Below are 24540 nucleotides of genomic sequence, written 5' to 3'. Positions count from 1 at the left end.
AGTAGAGACGGGGTTTCACCATGTTGACCAGGATGGTCTCGATCTCTTGACCTCGTGATCCACCTGCCTCGGCCTCCCAAAGTGCTGGGATTACAGGCTTGAGCCACCGCGCCCTGCCCGATTAAAGATATTTTTTAGCTAGCACTTATGACAACAAATAAAGCCTACTAGAACATTTTGACATTAATTGGAGTTTACATAGTATCTCACATGTGAAAGAGAAGAAAGACTGGAAACTCAGTAGATCAAAAAGACTTGTCTGCTCATCCTATGGAGTAGTCATTCTTTTATTCCTTTACTTTCTTAATGTGCTTTCACAAAAATAAAAATAAAAATAAAATAAAAAAAATAAAAGAGAAGAAAGGTTTCCCTAATTAATAAATGGTATTGGGAAAACTGGCTAGCCATATGCAGAAAGCTGAAACTGGATCCCTTCCTTAGACCTTACACAAAAATTAACTCAAGGTGGATTAAAGATTTAAACATAAGACCTAACACCATAAAAACCCTAAAAGAAAACCTAGGCAATACTATTCAGGACTTAGGCATGGGCAATGACTTCATGACTAAAACACCAAAAGCAATGGCAACAAAAGCCAAAATAGACAAATGAAATCTAATTAAACTAAAGAGCTTCTGCACAGCAAAAGAAACTATCATTAGAGTGAACTGGCAACCAACAGGATGGGAAAAAATTTTTGCAATCTGCCCATCTGACAAAGGGCTAATATCTAGAATCCATGGAGAACTTAAACAAACTTATAAGAAAAAAACAAACAACCCCATCAAAAAGTGAGTGAAGAATATGAACAGACACTTTTCAAAAGAAGACATTTATGCAGCCAACAAACATATGAAAAAAAGCTCATCATCACTGATCATTAGAGAAATACAAATCAAAACCACACCGAGATACCATTTCACACCATTTAGAATGGTGATCATTAAAAAATCTGGAGATAACAGATGCTGGAGAGGATGTGGAGACATAGGAATGCTTTTACACTGTTGGTGGGAGTATAAATTAGTTCAATGATTGTGGAAGACAGTGTGGCAATTCCTCAAAGATCTAGAACCAGAAATACCAGCAATCCCATTAATGGGCATATACCAAAAGGATTATATATCATCCTATTATAAAGACACATGCACATGCATATTTATTGTGGCACTGTTCACAATAACAAAGACTTGGAACCAACCCAAAAGCCCATCAATGATAGATTGGATAAAGAAAATGTGGCACATATATATCATGGAATACTATGTAGCCATAAAAAAGGATGAATTTATGTCCTTTGCAGGGACATGGATAAAGCTGGAAACCATCATTCTCAGCAAACTGATGGAAGAATAGAAAAGCAAACACCACATGTTCTCACTCATAAGTGGGAGCTGAACAATGGGAACACATGGATACAGGGAGGGGAACATCACACACCTGTCGGGGGGTAGGAGCCTAGGGGAGGGATAGCAGGGGATAGGGTCTAGGGGAGGAATAGCATTAGGAGAAATACCTAATGTAGATGATTGGTTGATGGATGCAGCAAACCACAGTGGTACATGTATACCAATGTAACAAACCTGCACGCTCTGCACATGTACCTAAGAACTTAAAGTATAATAATAATAAAAAAGACACTGGTGTTAAGGAAAATAATATAAAATGAAATCTCCCCTATTACATTTAGATCCAAGAATATATAAAACAATAGAAACTTATCCACCAGAATGTAGCTCCTTAAAGGTCTTCCTTTCAGACACTGAATCACCTAGAATACTATCAAAGCAGCTGTGCTGGCTACTTCCATTAGGGCAATGGAATATAAATTCAATCTGTATTAACCTGTACCTTGGTATGTAGAAGATAGATCTTTACATTCTTCCTCAATAGTAAAGAGGAGAGATTTGCTGTCTTTTGGGGAATTGGTAGGTCCATATCTTGAGGCAAGGAACTCTGAAAGTGCCTATTACTTGTAGAAGTTTGAAGTTTTCAAATGTGTGTGTGTGTTTGTGTTTGTATGTGTGTGTGTTTACTGCAGTAAACCTATGCAGAAATTATTCCAGTGTGCACATACCATTCATTATAGGATTATCTTATAATTATGATGCTATTCTTCCTTCTTCCTATGGACCAAAAATCTGATCTTTCTCCCATTATTTTCAATTATTGTAGCTTTATGGGAGAAGGTGAGGAAACAAATGGTTAATTCATCAGTTTATGTAGCATAATTAAAAACTTGAGAAGATGCACAAGCAGTTGATACAAAAAAAGCAAACACCCTATCAACTGGACACTGTAGAGTGATAAAATAAAGCAGTTACAAATATTCAATCATATTAACAAGTCTCTCTTAGAAACTGGTTAAAGTAATTATATGCAGACTGTTGAAAAGGGAACCAGAGTAATTAAAGGGAAGTGATTTGAGTATACCTTGAAAAATAGGGATTAAAAATATTATTCATGGTCTAATGGGGGTTCGTGGTTAAAAATGTAGAAATTCCAGTAAGGTTCTCAAATTTTAAAACAAATTCTCACTAGATCAGGGGTACAATTTTAAAATTCATCAATATAGGACAAATGGAACACAGTGAAACACATTTTATGGTATATCCAACCTGTGATGAAGGCTGTTTTTGCCTTCTGATGTGATTTTGGGAAAGTTGTTTAGTTTTCAACTGCAAAACAAGAGTAATAGTTGTACTGCTTCACTAGACTATTGTAGAAAATGCATTAATTAAATGCAAAGCAAGTACAACAGAGCCTGATACAAAGAAAACCTTCAATAAATGTTCATCATTACCACCACTGTCATAATGTTTGCCTTATGGCCCATCATTAAATAGCGATTTTTTTTTTCTTTTTTGGTAGGAGGTACAGGATGGTGTGTAGTTCTGCAAATATTCTGGTATAATTGGGTATTTAACATATATTAATTCCAATTTAAATTTGGAAGCATAGGTTTCTAGAAATCTTTCTAATTCGTATATACTGTCACATTTCTGTGTGTGTGTGTGTGTGTGTGTGTGTGTGTGTGTGTGTGTGTATGAGATGTGTTTTCCTTTCATGAATTAACATCATTTTTCTTGTAATCTTTAGGAATATTGCTGTTCATTTGCTGCAGAGCTGAAGGAGGGAGGGAGAGGCCTGGAGGACACCAACACAAACAAGTTGAAATCATCGCAGAAGGGTAAAGTTTGTCAGGTTATGATCTTTACACAATCTAGTGAAAAAGCAGCAGCAAATTGTATATTTTAAAATGACTGGAAGTTAGATGTGGCAACAGAAAATTTTTTTCAAAATCCTCACTTCATATATGAGATAGCGTAAAATGATCATTAGACAGGAAGAAGTTAGAACAACTGTACAATAGATACAAAGATCCTCAAGATGAGAATACAATTGGAATAGATGGTACACAGCAGTTCTGTGATGACCTGGAACTCGATCCAGCCAGCATTAGTGTATTGATTATTGCATGGAAGTTCAGAGCAGCAACATAGTGTGAGTTCTCCAAACAGGAGTTCATGGATGGCATGACAGAATTAGGATGTGATAACACAGAAAAACTAAAGGCCCAGATATCCAAGATGGAACAAGAATTGAAAGAACCAGAATGATTTAATGATTTTTACCAGTTTACTTTTAATTTTGCAAAGAATCTAGGACAAAAAGGATTAGATCTAGAAATGGCCATTTCCTACTAGAACTCAGTGCTAAGTGGAAGATATAAATTCTTAGATTTATGGAATAACTTTTTGTTGGAACATCATAAACAATCAATACCAAAAGACATTTGGAATCTTCTTTTAGACTTCAGTACAATGATTGCAGATGACATGTCTAATTATGATGAAGAAGGAGCATGGCCTGTTCTTATCAATGACTTTGTGGAGTTTTTACACCCTCAAACTACTGGGACAAAAAGTATAACAGTGTATCACTAAAGGAACCTTCTAGAATGTACATAGTCTGTGCAATAAATACAATAGAAAATGGCACAATTTCTGCTGGCTGGGCTGAACTGAAGATCAATCCTCACACTTGAGACAAAACTTTAAGAATACAACTTGGACCATTTCATTCTTCTAATGGTGGTTTGGGCTTGTCTTCTAGCCTGGGCTGCTCTAAACATTTATAATTCCAGCATTGCGGATTTCATCTTATACCTATGGACCATCCTAGTTTATTCTCCCATAAGACTTATGGTGATTATTTGGAGGTTTCCATTCTCTCCTAAAGCACAACGCTGTCTTCATCAGAAAACAGTTGGCATAAGAATTAAACATATGAACAACACAAAATAATTTGTAAAAAACTTCTTAAATATACATTTTGGTCCAGTTGCAAAGACTGTGCTCACAGCACTTCCAATGAGAATGATATATTTAAGTGTACTGGATCTGGAATGGTACTTTGGTTTGGGGGAACTTTTTTTCTTGGCAAATCACATGTGTTGTTGATGTGACTAGAGTATATGATGAAAAAACAATGTCAGAATAACCAACATGAAAATTTTTTATAATTTGGTGCCTACCTGAAAAATGTATTGTGTTTCAGGCTCCTGATTTCAAAAGGTTCCACAGAACTAGTCTGCACTTACCTTACTCATGTTTACATATAGTTGTCCTCACAGGAGCTTTTATTTAGAAAATGTCTGCATAATGTTAGATTCTACTCTTGTCTACATTTTACACTACATAATTGAACATTATGCTTTTGAAATGCTTAACTGCCTGTCACATAAGTTAAACTATTTAATTTGTTTTGAATGTTTTGGATTGCTACACAACACAATATTCTAAATTTAGGCATGAGGGTTTTTTTTTTGTTTTGGTTTTATTATTTTTTTGTCATTGCACTATGGAAGACACAATTCTCTTAATTTATAAGAAGATAGCAGGAGTTAAATTTTGAAAGTGGTTGTGATAAGCTATGAAGTTCAATCTTTATAATATAGGTACTGTTCTTTCAAATAGTCCATTTTTGATGATTTCTTATTTTGTTGAAATTGCTTTAACTGCCAATCACTGTGGTTGCCAAATATTTACTTCAGGAGCAAAGATTTTCAAACAAGCATACATAATGCAAAATACCAATCTGGCTTCTAGTCTTTTTACTGTTTTTGTTTCACTCAGATTAGCTCAGTTTTCTCATCAAAGCAGAATGCTATCTTGTTTGTATTTTTTTTATTACAAGACCCATGACTCATGACTTGCTTTTATGCTGAAAATGGTCATTTCTCTGTTCACTTACTGACATGTGAAGAAGGGTTTCTTGCTTTCTTAAACATTTCTGTAAGGCAGGCTAGAAATGTAATCAAATGTTAGATGATTATGGTCTTTTGACAGGCACAGATTCTGCTTGGTATATCCAGGCACTCTCTAAGGTCTAGGGTTGTTATTAACAAAGGAATGTACTTCAGAATAGCAGTACATTTTATGAAAATATGGAAATTATTTTAAGAAACAATGACATATTAAAACTGCCTTTTATTTACATGATTTTTTCCCTATAGACATATTAATATTCCAATCATAACTTTAATTCAAGAATGCTGTTTTACCAAAAGAAAAAGTTGAAAATTTCTATTCAGCTACTGGAATCGGTTATTAAAAGAAAAAGAAAAAGAATAAAGAAGAATCCTGCTGCTTTCAGTATTTCCTGATTTCAGTTTTGTAAATATAAGAGGAACTTCAATTATGAAAAAAATTTAAAAGGTATCTATCTACATACATAACATATATATGTACTGTTTTGTTTCCTGTCTTGAAAATTTTGAGTTATGGTTATTGTTTTCAGATTGATTAATTCACATATGCTGTGTTTTGCAATGAGATCCCATTAGCTTTCTTTTTTTTTTTGTTTTGTTTTCTTTTCCTTTTTAAATTTAGAATCTTGTTTATAACACATTAGCATCATTAACAGAAAAAAAACCAACCATTTACATAGTAACTAAAAAACCAGCCACTTAAGAAAATAATGTAGTATTCATCCACTACCAGAGAAAATAGGTCCTCTCATTTGATTTTACTGGCAAGCCCAGCTGTATTCTAAACTTTGAGAGAGTCTCTGTCCTGAATACGGCAAAGCATTCAAGTAAAAGGTAAGGAGTTTTAAGTGTGAGGTTCTGAGGGATACTGCCTCAAAGAAGGTTCACGAATAGCCACAGTCCTCCAGTTTACTCCAACATTGAGATGTTCCTGGGATGACCAGCTTAGTTTCCTTTTGAGGAGTTTTCACAATTCATCAGCCTCAGGATTTGGGTTTTATAAAACATTCTTCCATGTTAAAAAAAAAAAAAAAAAGACTCTATCCCATAAAAACAGGTTTCTCATCGCTTCTCCAGCTTCTTGTATTTGGCTTCCAGTTTTTTTGAATATGCATCCAACTTGTAAGCTGCCTGCTCAAGAGCTGCTACCTGCTCTTCAATGACGTTGATCTGATCCAGGTAAGGCTGCAGTCCAGCATATTTCTGGTTTAAGTCCTTTAAGTTCCTACTAATGTTTATAGCAATATCTTTCATTTCAAGATACTTCAAGCTGGTGAGTTTATTCATATTTTCCAGGAGCTTATAGTCTTCACTGGTGGCCGTCAGTTCCCCAGTCAGGTAAGTGGCCATTTTGGAGAACATGTCCCGGCAGAGCTCAGTGATGTCAGCTTCAGCGGGCTCCTTTGCTTCCTCAGCTGTCTCCACGGCGGCATCGTCTCGAGCGGGCTCCTCACGCCCTTCTTTTTTCAATATAAAGTGTTTTCTTTAAAAGTCTGATTTATTTAAAAGTGTTTTCTTTAAAAGTTCATGGCCTAGTGCCTTGGATTTTACATATTTTTATTTTTAAATCCAAAACCTTTTCAACAAAATAGTGTTTGTCATCAGGTTGGTACTAAACACTTATAATTATTGTGTAATAATAAACAAAAAACATAAAGCTTTGAATATAATTATGTAGCATAAAAGTTAGGGTTGTTCACTATGATGGCATCTTAGAATTAAAACCTTTACTAGGGCTGAAAAAAAAAAGAATATTGCTGCTAATGTCCTTTAAAATAAATCTTAAAATACACATAAGTGTTTTGATCTTGTGTGTAAATGATCTTGTGTTAAAATGTAGGCTGCAGTCTTGATAACATGAGTGGAAGGGTAAATCTAGCCTTTATGACTTCTGAAAAAAAGCTTTCCCAAATTAACTCAGTAAATTAAAAGCACAATTAAACTTGGAATCACACAGCCCTCTGCTTCTCAGCTCACTGAGTTCAGGCTCTACAAGCCATGGTTTATGTTTTTGCATGACACATCTGGAAAGCTCAATACTGGGAAGTTTTGAAGTAAATACCATATGTAGGAAGTAGTGACAGTGACCAAGATATAAACACATATACTATTCGGCTTAGTATTGTGTTTAGATGTTTTTCACTTAAATGAAGATTGTTTTTCACTTAAATGAAGATTATTTTTTAATTTGCAGACTGGTGGCACTTCTTAGAAAGGATCAGAGATAACAGAGCGAGAACAAAAGTCCCTGAATCTCCATTTGGTTTCAGCACAGATTGCCTCAACAAATCACCTTTAGCAGAGCTATTTAACTTCTCTGAAAGCCAATGGCTTTGTTCTTTGATAAAAAAAAAAAAAAAACAATAACAATAAAAAAACAAAAACAAACAAACAGTGTCAGGGGTGCCTGTGGTGGCTCACACCTGTAATCCCATCACTTTGGGAGGATGAGGAGGGCTGATGGTTAAGCCCAGGAGTTTGAGACCTGGGCAACATGGAGAAACTCTGGCCCTTCAGATTTTCCAAAACACTGGCTAGTCATGGTGGCTTGTACCTGTAGTCCCAGCTACTCAGGAGGCTGAGGTGGGAGAATCCATAGAGCTTAGAAGTCAAGGCTGTAGTGAGCCAAGATGGTGTCATTGCACTCCAGCCCGGAAGTCAGAGCAAGACCCTGTTGCCCAGGCAAAAACCAAAACCCAAAACCAAAACCAACCAACCAAACAAAAAACACACAAAAAAAACCAGTGTGAGGCAGAGAGGTACTGAAAACACCAGACATTTATCATTAGTTATGGTTTTGTCACCAAATTTGGAAATTTAGGTAACTCACTTTAATTTTTGATATTTTTTACTTTTAATTTTCCTATAAGAGCTAACATATAGCTTTTCTTTGGTATATCCTGCACAGAAAGGCTGTTATATCACTTTCTACAATTTACAAATACATTTTACAGTTAATATGATCAAGAAGAAGATTTCAAAGGTAAACAGCAAGGACAATCAATTCCAAAATTATGGAATTTACAAATTAGAATATTCTAAACAGATTTAAAAAATTGAGATATGTACAGTAATTTTAATATTTATTTTTGTTAAGGGGATAGCAAAGGAAATGCTAGTAACAGTAAAGTATTCAAAGGAGCCATGACAAAAATATGTGAAGCCAAAAAAAATGACACAAATGCCCTTGATATGTAATTTGAAATGGGATAGGAGAAGCAAAGGCAGGCTGCAATGTAGATCTGACTTCAAGCCAGGAGGAATACTTCTACTACAAGTATGTTTTTCTTCTGTGAAAGATTGCTCAGAACATGGGTAGTCAAGACCACAGAGTTTTTATAATCTGGATGATGGTGCAAATAAAAGGTATATGTCTATAAAACAAAGAAAATAGTTAAATCACTCTAATAAAGCAAGGAAATGAAAGAACTGCTAAGAATGAAGAAACTAAGACCTGTTTCCTCAAATTGTTGTTTACTTTATAAACATTAACCAATGCACCACTCTTCTAAGGTGTTAGTTTTACTCAGATACCAGAGGTTAAGTGACTTGCCTATGGTCTTACACTAAAATGGTAGCAGAGGAGAATTTACAGTCAGAACTGGTGGCAGATTCCCATCCACAGTTTGCAAGATCATGCTCTTGTCCCACGACAGCAGTAGTTTTAATTTTAAATCAGCCAGCAGAGCTGCAAACTGCTTCAACCAGTACTTTCTAAGGCCAGTAGTACCCGTGTATCAAATGAAAACAACAGGGTACAGGATTAGAACTGTCAATCAGTCATACTCTCGATGTTTCCTATTGGCAACTTTAATATTCCTCCCTCTTTCCGGCTTGTTTACTTTTATACAATCTTGTAGAGAAATTCCAGGAGTGAGAAGATGTAGAATATGAAGCTGGTTTTCATCTCTTTACAATGAAATTTCTTTCCATCTCTTTACAATGAAATTTCTTTCCAGGTAGCTTCTCAAAAGCCAAGCCAAACATTTAAGATGGTCAAAACTAATGCTTATAACTTAAAATAGAGAAAAACTGCACAATACAAATGTCTAACAGAGAACTCACCAAATAAATTTTGAAATTTTATATAAGGGAATATAGTGTAGTCATTAGAAATTATTCTTGAGAATAATATTTAATGCTTTATATTATCAGGCATTTAAAAAATAACATGATATTTCTGTAAGAAAAAAGTGACTGTATGTGTAAATATATCAAGAAAAGGTCTCCAAAGAAAAAAAAGAAATGTACACAATTACCGCATTTTAGTTAGTATCTGCTTTTTGGAAGAGTAAGGGTTATAATTCTAAGACTACATCACTGAATCTTCCAGGATTGGGTATCTAAATAAATATATCTTTATTAACAATACTGTGGTACCTTACAGGTAGAAAGAGGAGTTATTAATAAAAAAGGAGGAAGACTAAATGAACACTTTGGTCTTAGATTGAAATAAGAGGTATTCGAATAGTAAATATAGATGTTTTTGCACACAAATACACACATGAGAGGTAAATGGACATACAAATAAATATAAATGTCTATGTATACATACTTTTATTTCCTTGCTTTGTACACTGAGAGGGCCTAGAAGCAAAGATACCCAAGAAGCAATGGAATGCAGCAAGCACCTAGATTTTATATTTTTGAGACAGGGTCTCGCTCTGTCACCCGGGCTGGAGTACAATGACTTGATCATTGCTTATTGTGACCTTGACCTCCTGGGTTCAAACAATTCTCTCACCGTGGCATCCTCTAACCTCCACCACTACACCCAGCTAATTTTTAATTTTTTTGAGGAGATGGGGTCTCACTATGCTGCCTAAGCTGGTTCTGAACTCCTGACCTCAGTGATCCTCCCATCTTCGCCCCCTAAAGTGCTGAGATCACAGGTATGAACTACCAAGCCCAGTCCATATTTTAGTTTCTACAACCATTCTCTAATAAAATAAATCAGGGTTCTTTAAAAAAATACCAATTCCAAGGCTGGGCAGGGACAGAACAAGATACCAGAATGCAAGGTATTATTTAAGAAACATTGGGGATGAGTCTATACTTATATAAATAAATAACTGAATAAAGTAAATAAATAGAGAAGGGAAGTTCTTCCTTATATTGTAATTCCAAGAATGATGAAAATAGAAAATCACAGTAGTAATAATTGTTCCAGGCAAATATCACCAATGGATGCTGAAAATAATGTTAAAAAGCATGACAAGAAACAGAATATTTATATAATCTCAAAGTTTCTCCCCAAAATATATTTATTAATTACAAAAGAAAAAAAGTAGCTTTATTGTGAAGAAGGCTAGCAGATACCACCTCAATTGTACAAAGCATATCATTGCCAAACACATCTGCCGAAAGCCTCCTGATATGATACACTACGAAGAAAAACCATCACTGCTGTAGTATTCTTGACAAAGAATACCACAAACTTAAATGTAATCATAAGGAAATATCAGGCAAATCCAAACTGTGGAATAACTCCATAAAATAACTGCCTGGTACTCTTCACAATTGCCAAGAAAGAGAAGAAGATGGAGACATGACAACTAAATGCAGCATGGGATCCTGAATTGAATCACGGTAGAGAGAGAAAAGGCAATTACTGGGATAAAATTCATATGGACAAAATTTGAACAGGTCTGTAGATTTGTTAATAGAACGGGACCAACATTGAGTTGAGATGTTAACTTTAGGAGAGGCTGGGTAAAAGGTATAAAAGAATTTCATTGTAGTATTTTACAAACTTTTTGTTAAGTTTGAAATTATTTCAAAACAAAAGTTGATTTAAAAAAGTAAAAATTCACTAAAAAAAAACAAAGCTTCATATTCATGTGGATGAAGATATAATTACTATGAATGACTTTAATTTTAGTATGCTGCTTTTCCAAATTATCTACAGTGAAGTGTACTACTTTTATAATTAAAGAGAAAATGATCTCTCTTTACATGCTAATTGGAAGGAACAACAATGTTCAAGAAATATAAATATTATCCCAGGACACTGCATATAAGGATATATTTTATATACACACACACACACACACACACACACACACACACTGTATATAAAAATATCTAATAGAGGATAAAAGTACCTGGATGAATCCTTTTCCTTAAAAGTAAATTTAGAAATAGACTCCTTTAAGAAATTTCCTAGATTATTATAGAGCTTTTGAATCATTATTGACTGAATGCTAAAAAAGAATCAATGAGTTGGTCATGCAATATAGGTTTCAGAAGTGATATACATATAAAAATTATAATACATAATCATATCTGCAAGTATAAAAAATTTAATTTATCTTGCCATTTTTTTAACCCTTTCTGACCCCTGAGTTCATTAACAAGTCAATGTTTGAGAGAGGTAAAGAAGTTATAGGAAACACAAATGAGTATCCAAGGCAACAGCTAAAACTTCAGGACCTTTAACCTTTGTGAAGTGTGACTAATAGGCAGTAGCAAATCACCTTCCTCAATAAGTAAACCATGTGTTAGTTACAAAAGAATGTAAAAATGTGTTACATGTTTATTATAGCCTTACTTCCCTTCCAATTTTTGATAACTTGAGCTTACTTTATTTTTTATCATACTTCTAGTTTCTAAAACAGTAACATTGCTATTTTTATAATAAAATATTTGAGACTCATTTTAAAACATTCAAACATTTAAGAATAGCATAAAGAAGAAATTAAAAATCACCCCAAATCCTGCTATCCAGGTACCACTACTGTTAATCTTTTGGTGGACACCATTCTGGATCTCCTCTCTGGGTATATGTTCGTATACAGATATGGACATTCAACATAAATGTAGAGTTCACAAATGGAATTGTAATATTTCATAGTGTTCTAATAATCTGAGAGATATTAGATTATTTCCAAGCCTTAACTTTGCAAGTAATTTCATAATGCATATTCTTATACATACACATATTTATATAGACTTACTCTACCTTTAAAAACCTTAAATCTTTTGAAAATTAGAAAAATGGGTTTTTATTATAAACATGTCCAAAAAAGGTATAAAGTAGAAAATCGAAATCCTTTATAATCGTAATCCTTTAGGTATTCTTCCCCCACCAAAGCCAGCTCTTCTCACAGTCATCCCCCAATGTCAGCTCCGTTCTTCTAGTTGCTATGGAGAGAAGCCTTGAAATCATCTTTGGTTCCTTGCTTTCCCTAAAAACCCTTGTTCATTAGAAGATTCTGTTAGTTTTCCTTAGAAAAATATTAAGTATCTGACCAATTCTCATCAATCTCAACCATATTAAGTTGATCAAACTACCATCATTGCTTGTGTAGCAATAGAGCACTTAAGGTATAAAAAGGTCATTGATATGGTTTTAAGCTCCACATTGCAACTAACCTTCAAGAAATACTCCTTGTCAGGTTCTGGTGTAGTATTAAAGAAGAATATCCACAATTATCTGAAAAGGCTATAAAAAGACTCTTCTCTTTTTAAACTACTCACCTCTCTAGGTTGGGTTTTTTTTTGGTTTTCATATACTTCAACTAAAACATCCTATTGCAATAGATGTTTTACGTTTTTTGTAAAGGGAGATATATAAATCTAGTTAAATCTCTAGTTGGATATTAAAGATATTTACAAAGTGTAAAAACTGCCATACTTCTCACTAATTATTTTTATTGTTTTAACCACCTCTTTCGATCTTTTTTTACAATAAGCCTCTTTGATATTCCTTGAATTTATCAAGTAACTTCCTATGAGAACTTTCTTAGAGTTTGTAATACAAACCTCTAGAAACCCTATGGTTCACTCTCTTCTTTGATTTTTTGTTAAATGTCACCTTATTAGTGAGATAGTTCCTGAATATCATATTAAAAAATAGTATAAACAGTACCCTCCATCTCTCTATTTCCTTTACAATTCTTTATTGTTAAAAAAAATAGCAGTTATTTAAAAATGGCAGTTATTACATATTAATTTACATTTTAAATTGTCAGTCTTCCTCATCTTGAAAGTCCATAACAGAAGGGGCTCTTCTGTCTTGTTCATTACTATATGCTCAGTGCCTAGAAAAGTATCTGGCATATAGTTTACCTTCAATACATTTTAGTAGAATGGGTGACTGAAACTGTCATCTTATTTCATTTACATTTGCTTTTATGCTGGAAATTCTTGATACGATCAACCAGTTGTTTCTCAACAATGCTACCATAAAGTTGTTAAATGCAAGTACATTTTATCCTAAAACTAGAAAAAACAGGGCATGAATGATGGGAGAAAACATACATAGGTATTAAAAATGACTTTCATACCTGACATACTCTGAGAGCCTGGTCCAAGACTGTTTTGGTATCAGTGTCATAATCTGGGCAGGGTAGCATGGCTCGGCTGAGATGTGCCTGTAGCAGGAGATGGGCTTTGGTATGAGGGCTGTCAAATGAATGAGGATTTAATTCAATGGGAAGACATTTTGCCAGTTCACTATTCATGTTATCTTCATTGTGTCTCACTGGCAAATCTGTATACTCTTCCGCATCCTGAAAAAAAAAAAAAAGCCCCACAATGCTGAATCGAAGTATAGTAATATGTACTTCTTAGCTTTAACTACTGACATTTAAAACATGGCTAAGAAAAATCATACAATAACCATATCCCTTAGAATTCTGCTTGTTCAATACTATCCTTAATACATTAATGATAGTGAGTAATGTACAATCTATGTGAAATTCACGAATATTCCTTTGTATTTACAGTCAACAAAAATAATAGAGTATTTACTAGGCATCACACACTATGCATGACACTGGGGCCACAGTAGTTAACCAGAAGCTGAGAGCCCATCAGAAAATTTGTTTATCTACCATAAACAAATTCTATAAAGTGTAATAAATGTTATGATATGGTAAAAAAACAGAGTGTTGAATGGAAATTCAGTTGGGGGACCTACTTATTTTAGAGGGTCAGGGAAAGCTTTCTGAAAAAGTGATGTTTAACTTAAGATCTTGTGAATAAATTGAAGAAATAAGACAGGGCTGGAGAAAGGGGCAAGGGTAGGATTGGCAAAATGAGATCTTAAGGGTGAAGAGCAGAATTATTAAGTTACTATTTATTATAACCAATTAGATCACAGTCAGATTGTCCTGGAATGTTTCAATTTTTCATCTTAGGTTTTTTTTAGGGTAGAGTAGTAAAAAGTAGTCTTGATGATATCAGTCAATAAGTACCAACTGAACCTATAAAGTGAAACTAGAACTGTTATGTTAAAAAATAGACTGATCTATTTATTAGTATTTGTTGTGAAATAAAAATCCTATTTTTCCAAATATGTAGTTATTTGAGATTGCCCATGGATGTTGATATGAATCCTACATCAGACATAACATATATTGGATATGTTAATATTCAAACAGGGGCTGGATTTATCTTCCTACTGCAACTGCCCCTCCCTCCAAAAAAAAGATGAAACCTATGAGACAGTAGTCTTCAAGATGCTGACCATAAAACTATGAAATACAATAATCCCTGATATATAGAAAACAAACTATGTGACTTTTAGCATTGCCTCAGCTTACTGCATGAAGAGTTACCACACTGTGACGTAGTAAGAGGGAATCCAGGTGCACCTGGAGGAGTCCTACATTGAGGAGATGAAGAAGGCCTTGTCTAAGTAGTGGAGAATAATTAGCTCTAAGACAAATATTACTCTAGACCTGCCTAGCAAATCAAAAAGCAACACTTAAAAAGATCAAACAGCTTTCAAGTAAATTAACTGCATTCCAGAACAGAGCTCAAGAAGATTTATAGGAATACAAAAATGTGTAGTACTGAAGAAGGTGAAATTCACAAGGTATGGCATCCAATTAATGATTATCAACTATACAGAAAAGCAGGAAAAGAGGATCTATAACAAGGAGAATAATCAATTAATGAAAACGTAGAACTGACATAGATTTTGGAATTAGCAGAAAAAGAAAACAGTTGTTGCAACTGTATTTTACATTTCAAAAAAGTTAATGACAACTAACTACTCAATTCAGATTTCTAGAGCTAAACATGACAATGTCTGAGATGAAAAATACACTGAATTTTATTAACGGAGGAATACACACTGAAGAAGAAATTCGTAAACTTAAAGACATCAATAGAAACTATTAAAAATGAAACACAAAGAGAAAAAAGAATTTTAAAAATCAACACAGCATTAATGAGTTGTGACACAACTTCAAGTGGCTAATGTACTTTGTGGGAGGAAGGGCAGAAAAAAAATTTAAGAAATGGTGACTGGAAAAGTTCTAATTTGATATAAACTATAAATCTATAGATTTGAGAAGTTCAACAAATCTCAAACAAAGAAAAATGAAGAAAACTACACAACCATAATTCATCACTACTGAATTGCTCAAAATCACTAATAAAGGGAAAATATGAAAAGCAGCCAGAGGAAACACTATGTTACATACAGTGGAAGGAAGAGAAGAAAGCAGATTTCTCATCAGAAATAATACTATAAGGCAACAGTGAAGCAACATCTTTAATTTACTGTAAGGAAAACAACTGTCAATGTAGAATGCTAAATTCAGTGAAAATAAAATCTTTCAAAAGTGAAGAATTTTCAAACATACAAAAGCTGAAATAATTCAGCTGACCTGCTTAATGTTAAAGTCATTGTTTAAGCATAAGACAAATTATACCAGATGAAAATATGAACCTATACAAAGAAATAAAGAGCACTAAAAGTGGTAATTTCATGGATAAATATATAAGAATTTGTTATTACTCTAATATCATTGAATAAAAAATGATTGTTTAAGCCAAAATAATAAAGACTGTATTATGGAATTTATAATACATGGAAAAGTAAGATATATGACACAACAGCATAACTTCTAGTAGAGGAGAAATGGAGGTATAAGATTGTGAGGTTCCCTTAGTATATGTGAAATGTTAAAATACGATTTGAAGATAGACTGTGATGTTAAAAATGTACACCATGAATTTTAAAGCAACCACTAAAATAGCAAAATGCAAGAGTTATAGCTAGAAAGTCACCATGGAGGATAAGAAAAAACTAATCTATTTTCAAAGAACTAAAAATAGAACTACCCCTTGACCCAGCAGCCCCACTACTAGGTATCTACCTGAAGGAAAAGAAATCATTATATCAAAAAGATATCTGCACTGGTATGTTTGTTGTAGCACTATTTATAATAGCAACGTTACAGAATAAACTCAAGTGTCCATCAATGGATAACTGAATAGAGAAAGTGTGGTATATACCATGGAATACTATGCAGCCATAAAATGAATGAAATGAGGTCTTCTGCAGCAATATAAATGGAGGTGGAGGCCATTATCCTAAGTGAAATAACTGAGAACATCAAATACTGCATGTTCTCACATATAAGTGGGAGGTAGACAATGGGTACACATGGACATGCATGCATATAGAATTAATAGACATTGGGGACTGCAAAAGGAAGAAGGGTGGGAGGGGGATAAGAGTTGAAAAATCACTTATTGGGTACAATGCTCACTATTTGGCTGATGGGTATACTAGAAACCCAAACTCCACCACACAATATATCCATGTAATGCATCCATACATGTACCATCCTGAATCTATAATTTTTTTAAAAAAATAATCCAAATGAAGGTAAAGATAAAGAACAAAAATATAAAAAACAGATGGAACATGTGAAGTATGTTTTCATATAATAATGAAATTAAATTGGAAATCAATAACCATCAGTGGAAAACAAATAAGATTATACACTTAAACCTAAGCATATCAACAGTCACATTAAATGTAAATGGTCTAAACAACTCCAATTGAAGTCAGACATTATCTACGTAATAATAAATCATGACCCAACTACAGTTGTCCCCTGGTTTCCATGGGGGATTGATTCCAGGACCCCCTGCAGATACTTAAATCCACAGAATACTCAAGTCTCTTATATAAAACGTGTAGTATTTGCATATAACTTACATATATCCTCCTGTATACTTTAAATCATCTCTAGATTACTTACAATACCTAATACAATGTAAATGCTATGTACATACTTGTTATACTGTACTGTTTAGGGAATAATGACAACAAACAAAAGTCTATACAGGTTCAGTACAAATGCAGCCATTTTTTGTTTATGAATATTTTCTATCTGCAACTGATTGAATCTATGAATGCAGAACCTATGGGCACAGAGGGCCAACTGTATATGTCTGCCTGCTGCCAAACACTTAATATACATATATGTTTGTGTAGCTATATATATATTAATATATAGAGACAAATATGTTAAAAGTAAATAAATAGAAAAAGCTATGCTATGCTAACAGTAGTTCAAAGAAAAGTGGAGTGGCTATATTAATTTCAGACAATGTAGATTTCATAGCGAAGATTATTTTCTTTTTTCTTTTTTTTTTTTGAGATGGAGTTTCGCTCTTGTTACCCAGGCTGAAGTGCAATGGTGCAATCTTGGCTCACTGCAACCTCCACCTCCTGGGTTCAAGCAATTCTCTGGCCTCAGCCTCCCGAGTAGGTGGGACTACAGGCATGCGCCACCATGCCCAGCTAATTTTTTTATTTTTAGTAGAGACGGGTTTTCCCCATGTTGACCAGGATGGTTGATCTCTTGAGCTCGTGATCCACCACCTCGGCCTCCCAAAGTGCTGAGATTATAGGAGTAAGCCACCGCCCCCGGCCCGCGAAGATTATTTTCAAGGATAAAAGTGGTAACTTCATAACTATAATGGAGCCAATCAATCAGAAGGACATAACAATCTGAACCATTTATGTCCTGAATAACAGCTTCAAAATCCATGAAACATAATCTGTAGAAGTACATGGAGAAATAGAAAAAAAAAATCACAAGCATTGCTGATGATTTCAATATCTATCTTTCAATAATCACTAAAACAAGTAGAAAAAATAAACAAGAATATAGAATTGAACAACACTGTCAACTAAGTTGACTTGATTGACATTTGTAAAACACACAACCCCAAAACAGTAGAATATATTTATTCTCAAGAACACAGAGACTATTTACTGAGATATATCATATCAGGGGGCCATAAAAACAAATTTCAAGTGATACTTTGACTGCAAGAAAATTAAATGGAAAATCAATGACAGACAGATCTCTGGAAAATCCCAAATATTTAGAAACTAAGTAATACACCTCCAAATAACTCATGATTAAAAGAAAAAAATAATACAGGAAATGAGAACGTATTTTGCACTGAATGAAAATAAAAACATATCAGATTTTGTGGGACATCACTAGAACTTTACTTTGGAGGGATTTATAAAACTAAACATCTATATTACAATTGAAAGATTGCTGGCAAAATGGCTAAATAGGGATATGTCTGGTCTGCGGTTCTCAGTAAGATCAATGCAGAAGGCAGGTGATTTCTGCATTTCCAACTAAGGTACCCAGTTCATCTCATTGGGACTGGTTGGACAGTGGGTACAGACCACGGATGGCAAGCTGAAGCAGAGTGCGGCGGCGTCTCACTCAGGAAGCACAAGGGGTCAGGGGATTTCTCTCCTCCAGCCAAGGGAAGCTGCAAGAGACTGTACCAGGAAGAATGGTGCATTCCAGCCCACATACTGAGCTTTTCTCAGTCTTTGCAACCGGCAGACCAGGAGATTCCTTCCAGTGCTTATGCCACCAGGGCCCTGGGTTTCAAGCACAAAACGGGGCAGGTGTTTGGGCAGACAGTGAGCTAGCGGCAGGCTTTTTTTTTTTCTTTTTCAAACCCCATTGGCACCTGGAATGCTTTTACTCCGCTGGAAAGTGAGACAGAACCCTTTTCTTCCCTGGAAAGGGGGCTAAAGCCAGGGAATCAAGTGGTCTGGCTTGGCAGGTCCCACCACAATGGAGCCCAGCAAGCTAAGATCCATTGACTTGAAATTCCAGCACAGCAGTCTGAGGGCAACCTAGGACACTCAAGGTTGGTGGGAGGGGAAAGGGCAGCTGCCATTGCTGAAGCTTGAGTAGGCAGCTGTCCCCTCACAGTGTAAACAAACCCATCAGGAAGTTTGAACTGGGCGGAGCCCACCACAGCTCAGGAAGGCCTCCATGGCCAGGCTGCCTGTCTAGATTCCTCCTCTCTGGGCAGGGCAGCTCTGAAAAAAAGGCCACAGATGCAGTCAGGGAATTATAGATAAAACCCCCATCTCTCTGGGACAGAATACCTGGGGGAAGGGGTGGTAGTGGGCACAGCTTTAGCAGCTGTGCCTGACAACGCTGAAAGAGCAGCAGATCTCTCAGCACAGTGTTCGAGTTCTGATAAGGGACAGACTGCCTCCTCAAGTGGGCCCTCACTCCTGTGTATCATGATTGGAAAATACCTCCCAGTAGGGGCCAACAGACATCTCATGCAGGAGAGTTCTGGCTGGCATCTGGTGGGTGCCTCTCTGGGACAAAGCTCCCAGAGAAAGAAACAGGCAGCAATCTTTGCTGTTCTGCAGCCTCTGCTAGTGATACCCAGGCAAACCTCCAGTAAACAACAGCAAGCCTGCATCAGAGGTGCCTGACTGTTAGAAGGAAAACCAATAAACAGAAAGGAATAATATAACATCAACAAAAAGAACATCCACTCAGAGGCCCCATCTGAAGGTAACAAACATCAAAGACCAAAGGTAGATAAAACCATGAAGATGGGGACAAACTGGTGCAAAAGGCTGAAAATTCCAAAAACCAGAACACCTGTTCTCCTCCAAATGATCACAACTCCTCACCAGCAAGGGAACGAAACTGGACAAAGAATGAGGTTGACAAATTGATAGAAGTAGGCTTCAAAAGGTGGGTAACAACAAACTCCTCTAAGCAAAAGAAGCATGTTCTATCTAACCCAATGCAAGGAAGCTAAGAACCCTGTAAAAAGGTTGGAGAAATTGCTAGCTAGAATAACCAGTTTAGAGAAGAACATAAATGACCTGATGGAGTTGAAAAACACAGCACAACAACTTCGTGAAGCATACACAAGTATCAACAGCTGAGTTGATCAAAAGAAAGAATGTCAGAGATTGAAGATCAACTTAGTGAAGTAAAGTGAGAAGACAAGATTAGAGAAAAAAAGAGTGAAAAGAAACGAACCAAGTCTCCAAGAAACATGGAATTATGTAAAAAGACCAAATCTACGTTTGAGTGGTATACCTGAAACTGATGGGGTGAATGGAACCAAGTTGGAAAACACTCTTCAGGGTATTGTCCAGGAGAACTTCCCCAACCTATGAAGGCAGGTCAACATTCAAATTCAGGAAATACAGAGAACAACACAAAGATACTCCATGAGAAGAGCAACCCAAGTCACATAATTGTCAGATTCACCAAGATTGAAATGGAGGAAAAAATGTTCAGGGCAGCCAGAGAGAAAGGATAGGTTACCCACAAAGGGAAGCCAATCAGACTAACAGTGGATCTCTCGGCACAAACCCTACAAGCCAGATGAGAGTGTACACCAATAGTCAACATTCTTAAAGAAAAGAATTTTCAACTCAGAATTTCATATCCAGCCAAACTAAGCTTCATAAGCGAAGGATAAATAAAATCCTTAATGGACAAACAAATGCTGAGAGATTTTGTCACCATCAGGCCTGCCTTATAAGAGCTCCCAAAGGAAACACTAAACATGGAAAGAAAGAACCAGTACTAGCCACTGCCAAAACATACCAAAATGTAAAGACCGTCAACACTATGAAGAAACTGCATCAACTAACAGGCAATATGACCAGCTAGCATCATAATAACACAACCAAATTCACACATAACAATGTTGACCTTAAATGTAAATGGGCTAAATGTCCCAATTAAAAGACACAGACTGACAAATTGGATAAAGAATCAAGAACCATAGTGTGCTGTATTAAGGAGACCTGTCTCACGTGTAAAGACACACACAAGCTCTAAATAAAGTAATGGAGGAAGATTTACCAAGCAAATGGGAAGCAAAAAGAAGCAGGGGTTGCACTTCTGGTCTCTGATAAAACAGACTTTAAATCAACGAAGATCAAAAGAGAGAAAGAAATGCATTACATAATAGTAATGGGATCAATGCAACAAGAGGAGCTAGCTATCCTAAACATATATGCACTCAATTCAGGAATTCCCAGATTCATAAAGCAAGTTCTTAGAGACTACAAAGAGGCTTAGACTCCCACACATAACAGTGGGGGATTTAACACCCCACTGTCAACATTAGACAGGTCAATGAGACAGAAAATTGAAAAGGATATGCAGGACTTGAACTCAGCTCTGGACCAGGTGCACCTAACAGACATCTACAGAACTCTCCACCCCAAATCAACAGAATATACATTCTTCTCAGCACCATATAACACTTATTCTAAAATTGATGACATAATTGAAAGTAAAACACTCCTCAAAAAATGCAAAAGAATGGAAATCATAAACAGTCTCTCAGACCACAGTGCAATCAAATTAGAACTCAGGATTAAGAAACTCACTTAGAACTGCACAACTACAGAAAAACGTAACAATCTGCTGCTGAATGACTACTGGGTAAATAGTGAAATTAAGGCAGAAATAAAGATGTTCTTTGAAACTAAGGAGAACAAGACACAATGTACCAGAGTCTCTGGTACACATTTAAAGTAGTGTGTAGTGGGAAATTTACAGCACTAAATGCTCACAAGAGAAAGCAGGAAGATCTAAAATCAACATCCTAACATCACAATTAAAAGAACTAGAGAAGCAAGAGCACACAAATTCAAAAGCTAGCAGAAGACAAGAAATAACTAAGATAAGAGCAGAAGTAAAGGAGATAGAGACAGGAAAACCCTTCAAAAAAATCAATGAATCCAGGAGCTGGGTTTTTTTGAAAAGATCAAGAAAAATGATAGACCACTAGCCAGATTAATAAAGAAGAAAAGGGGGAAGAACCAAATAGATGCAATAAAAATGATAATCCCACAGAAATACAACCATCTCATCTTTAACAAACCTGTCAAAAACAAGCATTGGGGAAACGATTACCTATTCAATAAATGGAGTTGGGAAAACTGGCTAGCAATATGCAACAAGCTGAAACTCGATCCCTTCCTTACACCTTATAAAAAATTACCTCTAGATGGATATAAACAGCTCTATGCAAAAAAACTAGAAAATCTAGAAGAAATGGATAAATTCCTGGACACATAGACCCTCCCAAGACTGAACCAGGAAGAAGTCGAATCTCTGAATAGACCAAAAACAAGTTCTGAAATTGAGGCAGCAATCAAGAACCTACAAACCACAAAAATCCAGGACCAGATGGATTTGTACCTGAATTCTACTAGAGGTACAAAGAGGAGCTGGTACCACTCCTTCTGAAACTATTTCAAACAATAAAAAAAGAAGAAATCCTCCCTAACTAATTTTATGAGACCATGTTATCCTGATACCAAAACCTAGCAGAGATACAAANAAAAAAAAAAAAAAAAAAAAAAAAAAAAAAAAAAAAAAAAAGAGAGAGAACATTTCAGGCCAATAACCCTGATAAACTTCAATGTGAAAATCCTCAATAAAATACTAGCAAACTGAGTCCAGCAGTACATCAAAAAGCTTATCCATCACGATCAAGTTGGCTTCATCCCTGGGATGCAAGGATGGTTCAACATACACAAATCAATAAATGTAATCCATCACATAAACAGGACCAACGACAAAAATCACGATTATCTCAATAGATTCAGAAAAGGTCTTTGACAAAATTCAGTACCACTTCATGCTAAAAATGCTCAGTATGATAGATATTGATAAAACTTATCTCAAAATAATAAAAGCTATTTATGACAAACCCACAGACAATATCATATTGAATGGACAAAAACTGGAAGCATCCCCTTTGAAAACCAGCATAAGGGGGAGGATCCAAGATGGCCGAATGGGAACAGCTCCGGAGTGCAGCTCCCAGTGAGAACAGCGCAGAGGGTGAGTGCTCACCACATTTCGAAACAAGTTTTCACTGTCCACAGACCAGGAGATTCCCAGGCCGAAAAGTGCCACAAGTTTTCAGCTTGGCGGTTTCAGCCAGTGCTGGGCTAGTGCAGAGAAACTCACACAAGTCTGGGCAGCCGTTTCCACTGGTGCCAGGAATGTCTGGGAGACAGAGCTGCCCATTCAACTGAAAGGAGGGGGCTGAGACAGGGAGCCAGGCGATCTGGCTCAGTGGGTATCACCCCACAAAACAAGCAATCTGAAATGTTCTGGATTGAGAGTTTTGCAGCAAGCACAGCTGGACCCAGGACGGTCCAGCTCAGTGTGGGGGGAAGGGCATCCCCCACTACTGAGGCAGTCCACCAATAACGAGGCAGTTCACACACCAGCTGGGCAGAGCCTGCTGCAGCTCAGCAACACTTCTGCTGGCAGACTGTGACTAGACTACTCCATGAGGGGCAGGGAATCTATGAAAAAAGGCAGCAGCACAACAGGAAGTATAAATAAAGCTGACTTTCCTAGCTCAGAGCACCTGGGAAAAGAGGCAGTTATAAGTCCAGCTGCAGCAGACTTAAAGGTACCTGCCAGGAGCTCTACATGGAACAACGGAGCTCCCAGCACAGCACTTGAACTCCTATAAGTGACAGACGGTCTCCTCAAGCAACTCCCCAACCTCCATATACCCAAAGAGACACCCCATAAAGGAGAGCTCAGGCCAACATCTGGTGGGTACCCTTCTGGGATGAGAATAGCAGAGGAAGAAACCGGCGGCACCCCTTGCTGTTCTGCAGCTCCCACGGAAGATCCCAAGGTGAGCAGGGTCCGGAGCGGACCTCTAGCAGTTCTGCAGCATAGGGGCCTGACTGTTAGAAGGAAAACTAAGAATCAGGAAGAAATAGCTTCAACATCAACAAAATGGATGTCCACTGAGAGACCCCATCTGAAAGTCACCAACTACAAAGACCACAGGTAGATAAAGCCATTAAGATGGGAAAAAAACAGAACAAAAAGAATGAAAACACCAAAAACTAGAACAACTCTCCTCCTCCAAAGGATCACAACTCCTTATCAGCTAGGCATCAAAGATGGATGGAGAATGAATCTGATCAATTGACAGGAACAGCTTCAGAAGGTGGATGATAACAAATATCTCAGAGCTAAAAGAACATGTGCTAACCCAATGCAAAGAAACTAAGAATCTAGAAAAAAAATTAGATTAGATGCTAACTAGAATAAACAGCTTAGAGAAAAATATAAACGACCTGATGTTGCTGAAAAACACAGCACGAGAACTTCACAAACCATACACAAGTTTCAATAGTTGAATCGAGCAAGTA

General features: G+C 36.1%; 2 protein-coding genes and 1 pseudogene across 3 annotated transcripts in view; 1 reads left to right on the top strand and 2 right to left on the bottom strand.

The window, feature by feature from the left end:
- Window positions 1-24540, bottom strand: part of ASCC3 (activating signal cointegrator 1 complex subunit 3) — a 361903-nt gene that overhangs the window by 21083 nt on the left and 316280 nt on the right. Inside the window, exon 37 of the mRNA XM_017515926.2 lies at window positions 13562-13786. Coding sequence (XP_017371415.1) covers window positions 13562-13786 — 225 coding nt within the window. The remainder of the gene's footprint in view (window positions 1-13561; window positions 13787-24540) is intronic.
- LOC108294162 lies at window positions 3194-5100 on the top strand (annotated as a pseudogene). The gene has a single exon (XR_001820935.2). The product of XR_001820935.2 is annotated as a DCN1-like protein 1 (transcript).
- LOC108294163 (biogenesis of lysosome-related organelles complex 1 subunit 2) lies at window positions 5868-6743 on the bottom strand. Its single transcript, XM_017515929.2, has one exon. The coding sequence runs from the start codon at window positions 6633-6635 to the stop codon at window positions 6336-6338; it is 300 nt and encodes a 99-aa protein (XP_017371418.1). The 5' UTR covers window positions 6636-6743; the 3' UTR covers window positions 5868-6335.

This window comes from Cebus imitator, unplaced genomic scaffold, assembly GCF_001604975.1.
Source record: "Cebus imitator isolate Cc_AM_T3 unplaced genomic scaffold, Cebus_imitator-1.0 Scaffold566, whole genome shotgun sequence".
NCBI classification, from domain to species: Eukaryota; Metazoa; Chordata; class Mammalia; order Primates; family Cebidae; genus Cebus; species Cebus imitator.
Note: the sequence above shows the minus strand (reverse complement) of the source record. Positions and strands in the feature narration are given on the sequence as shown.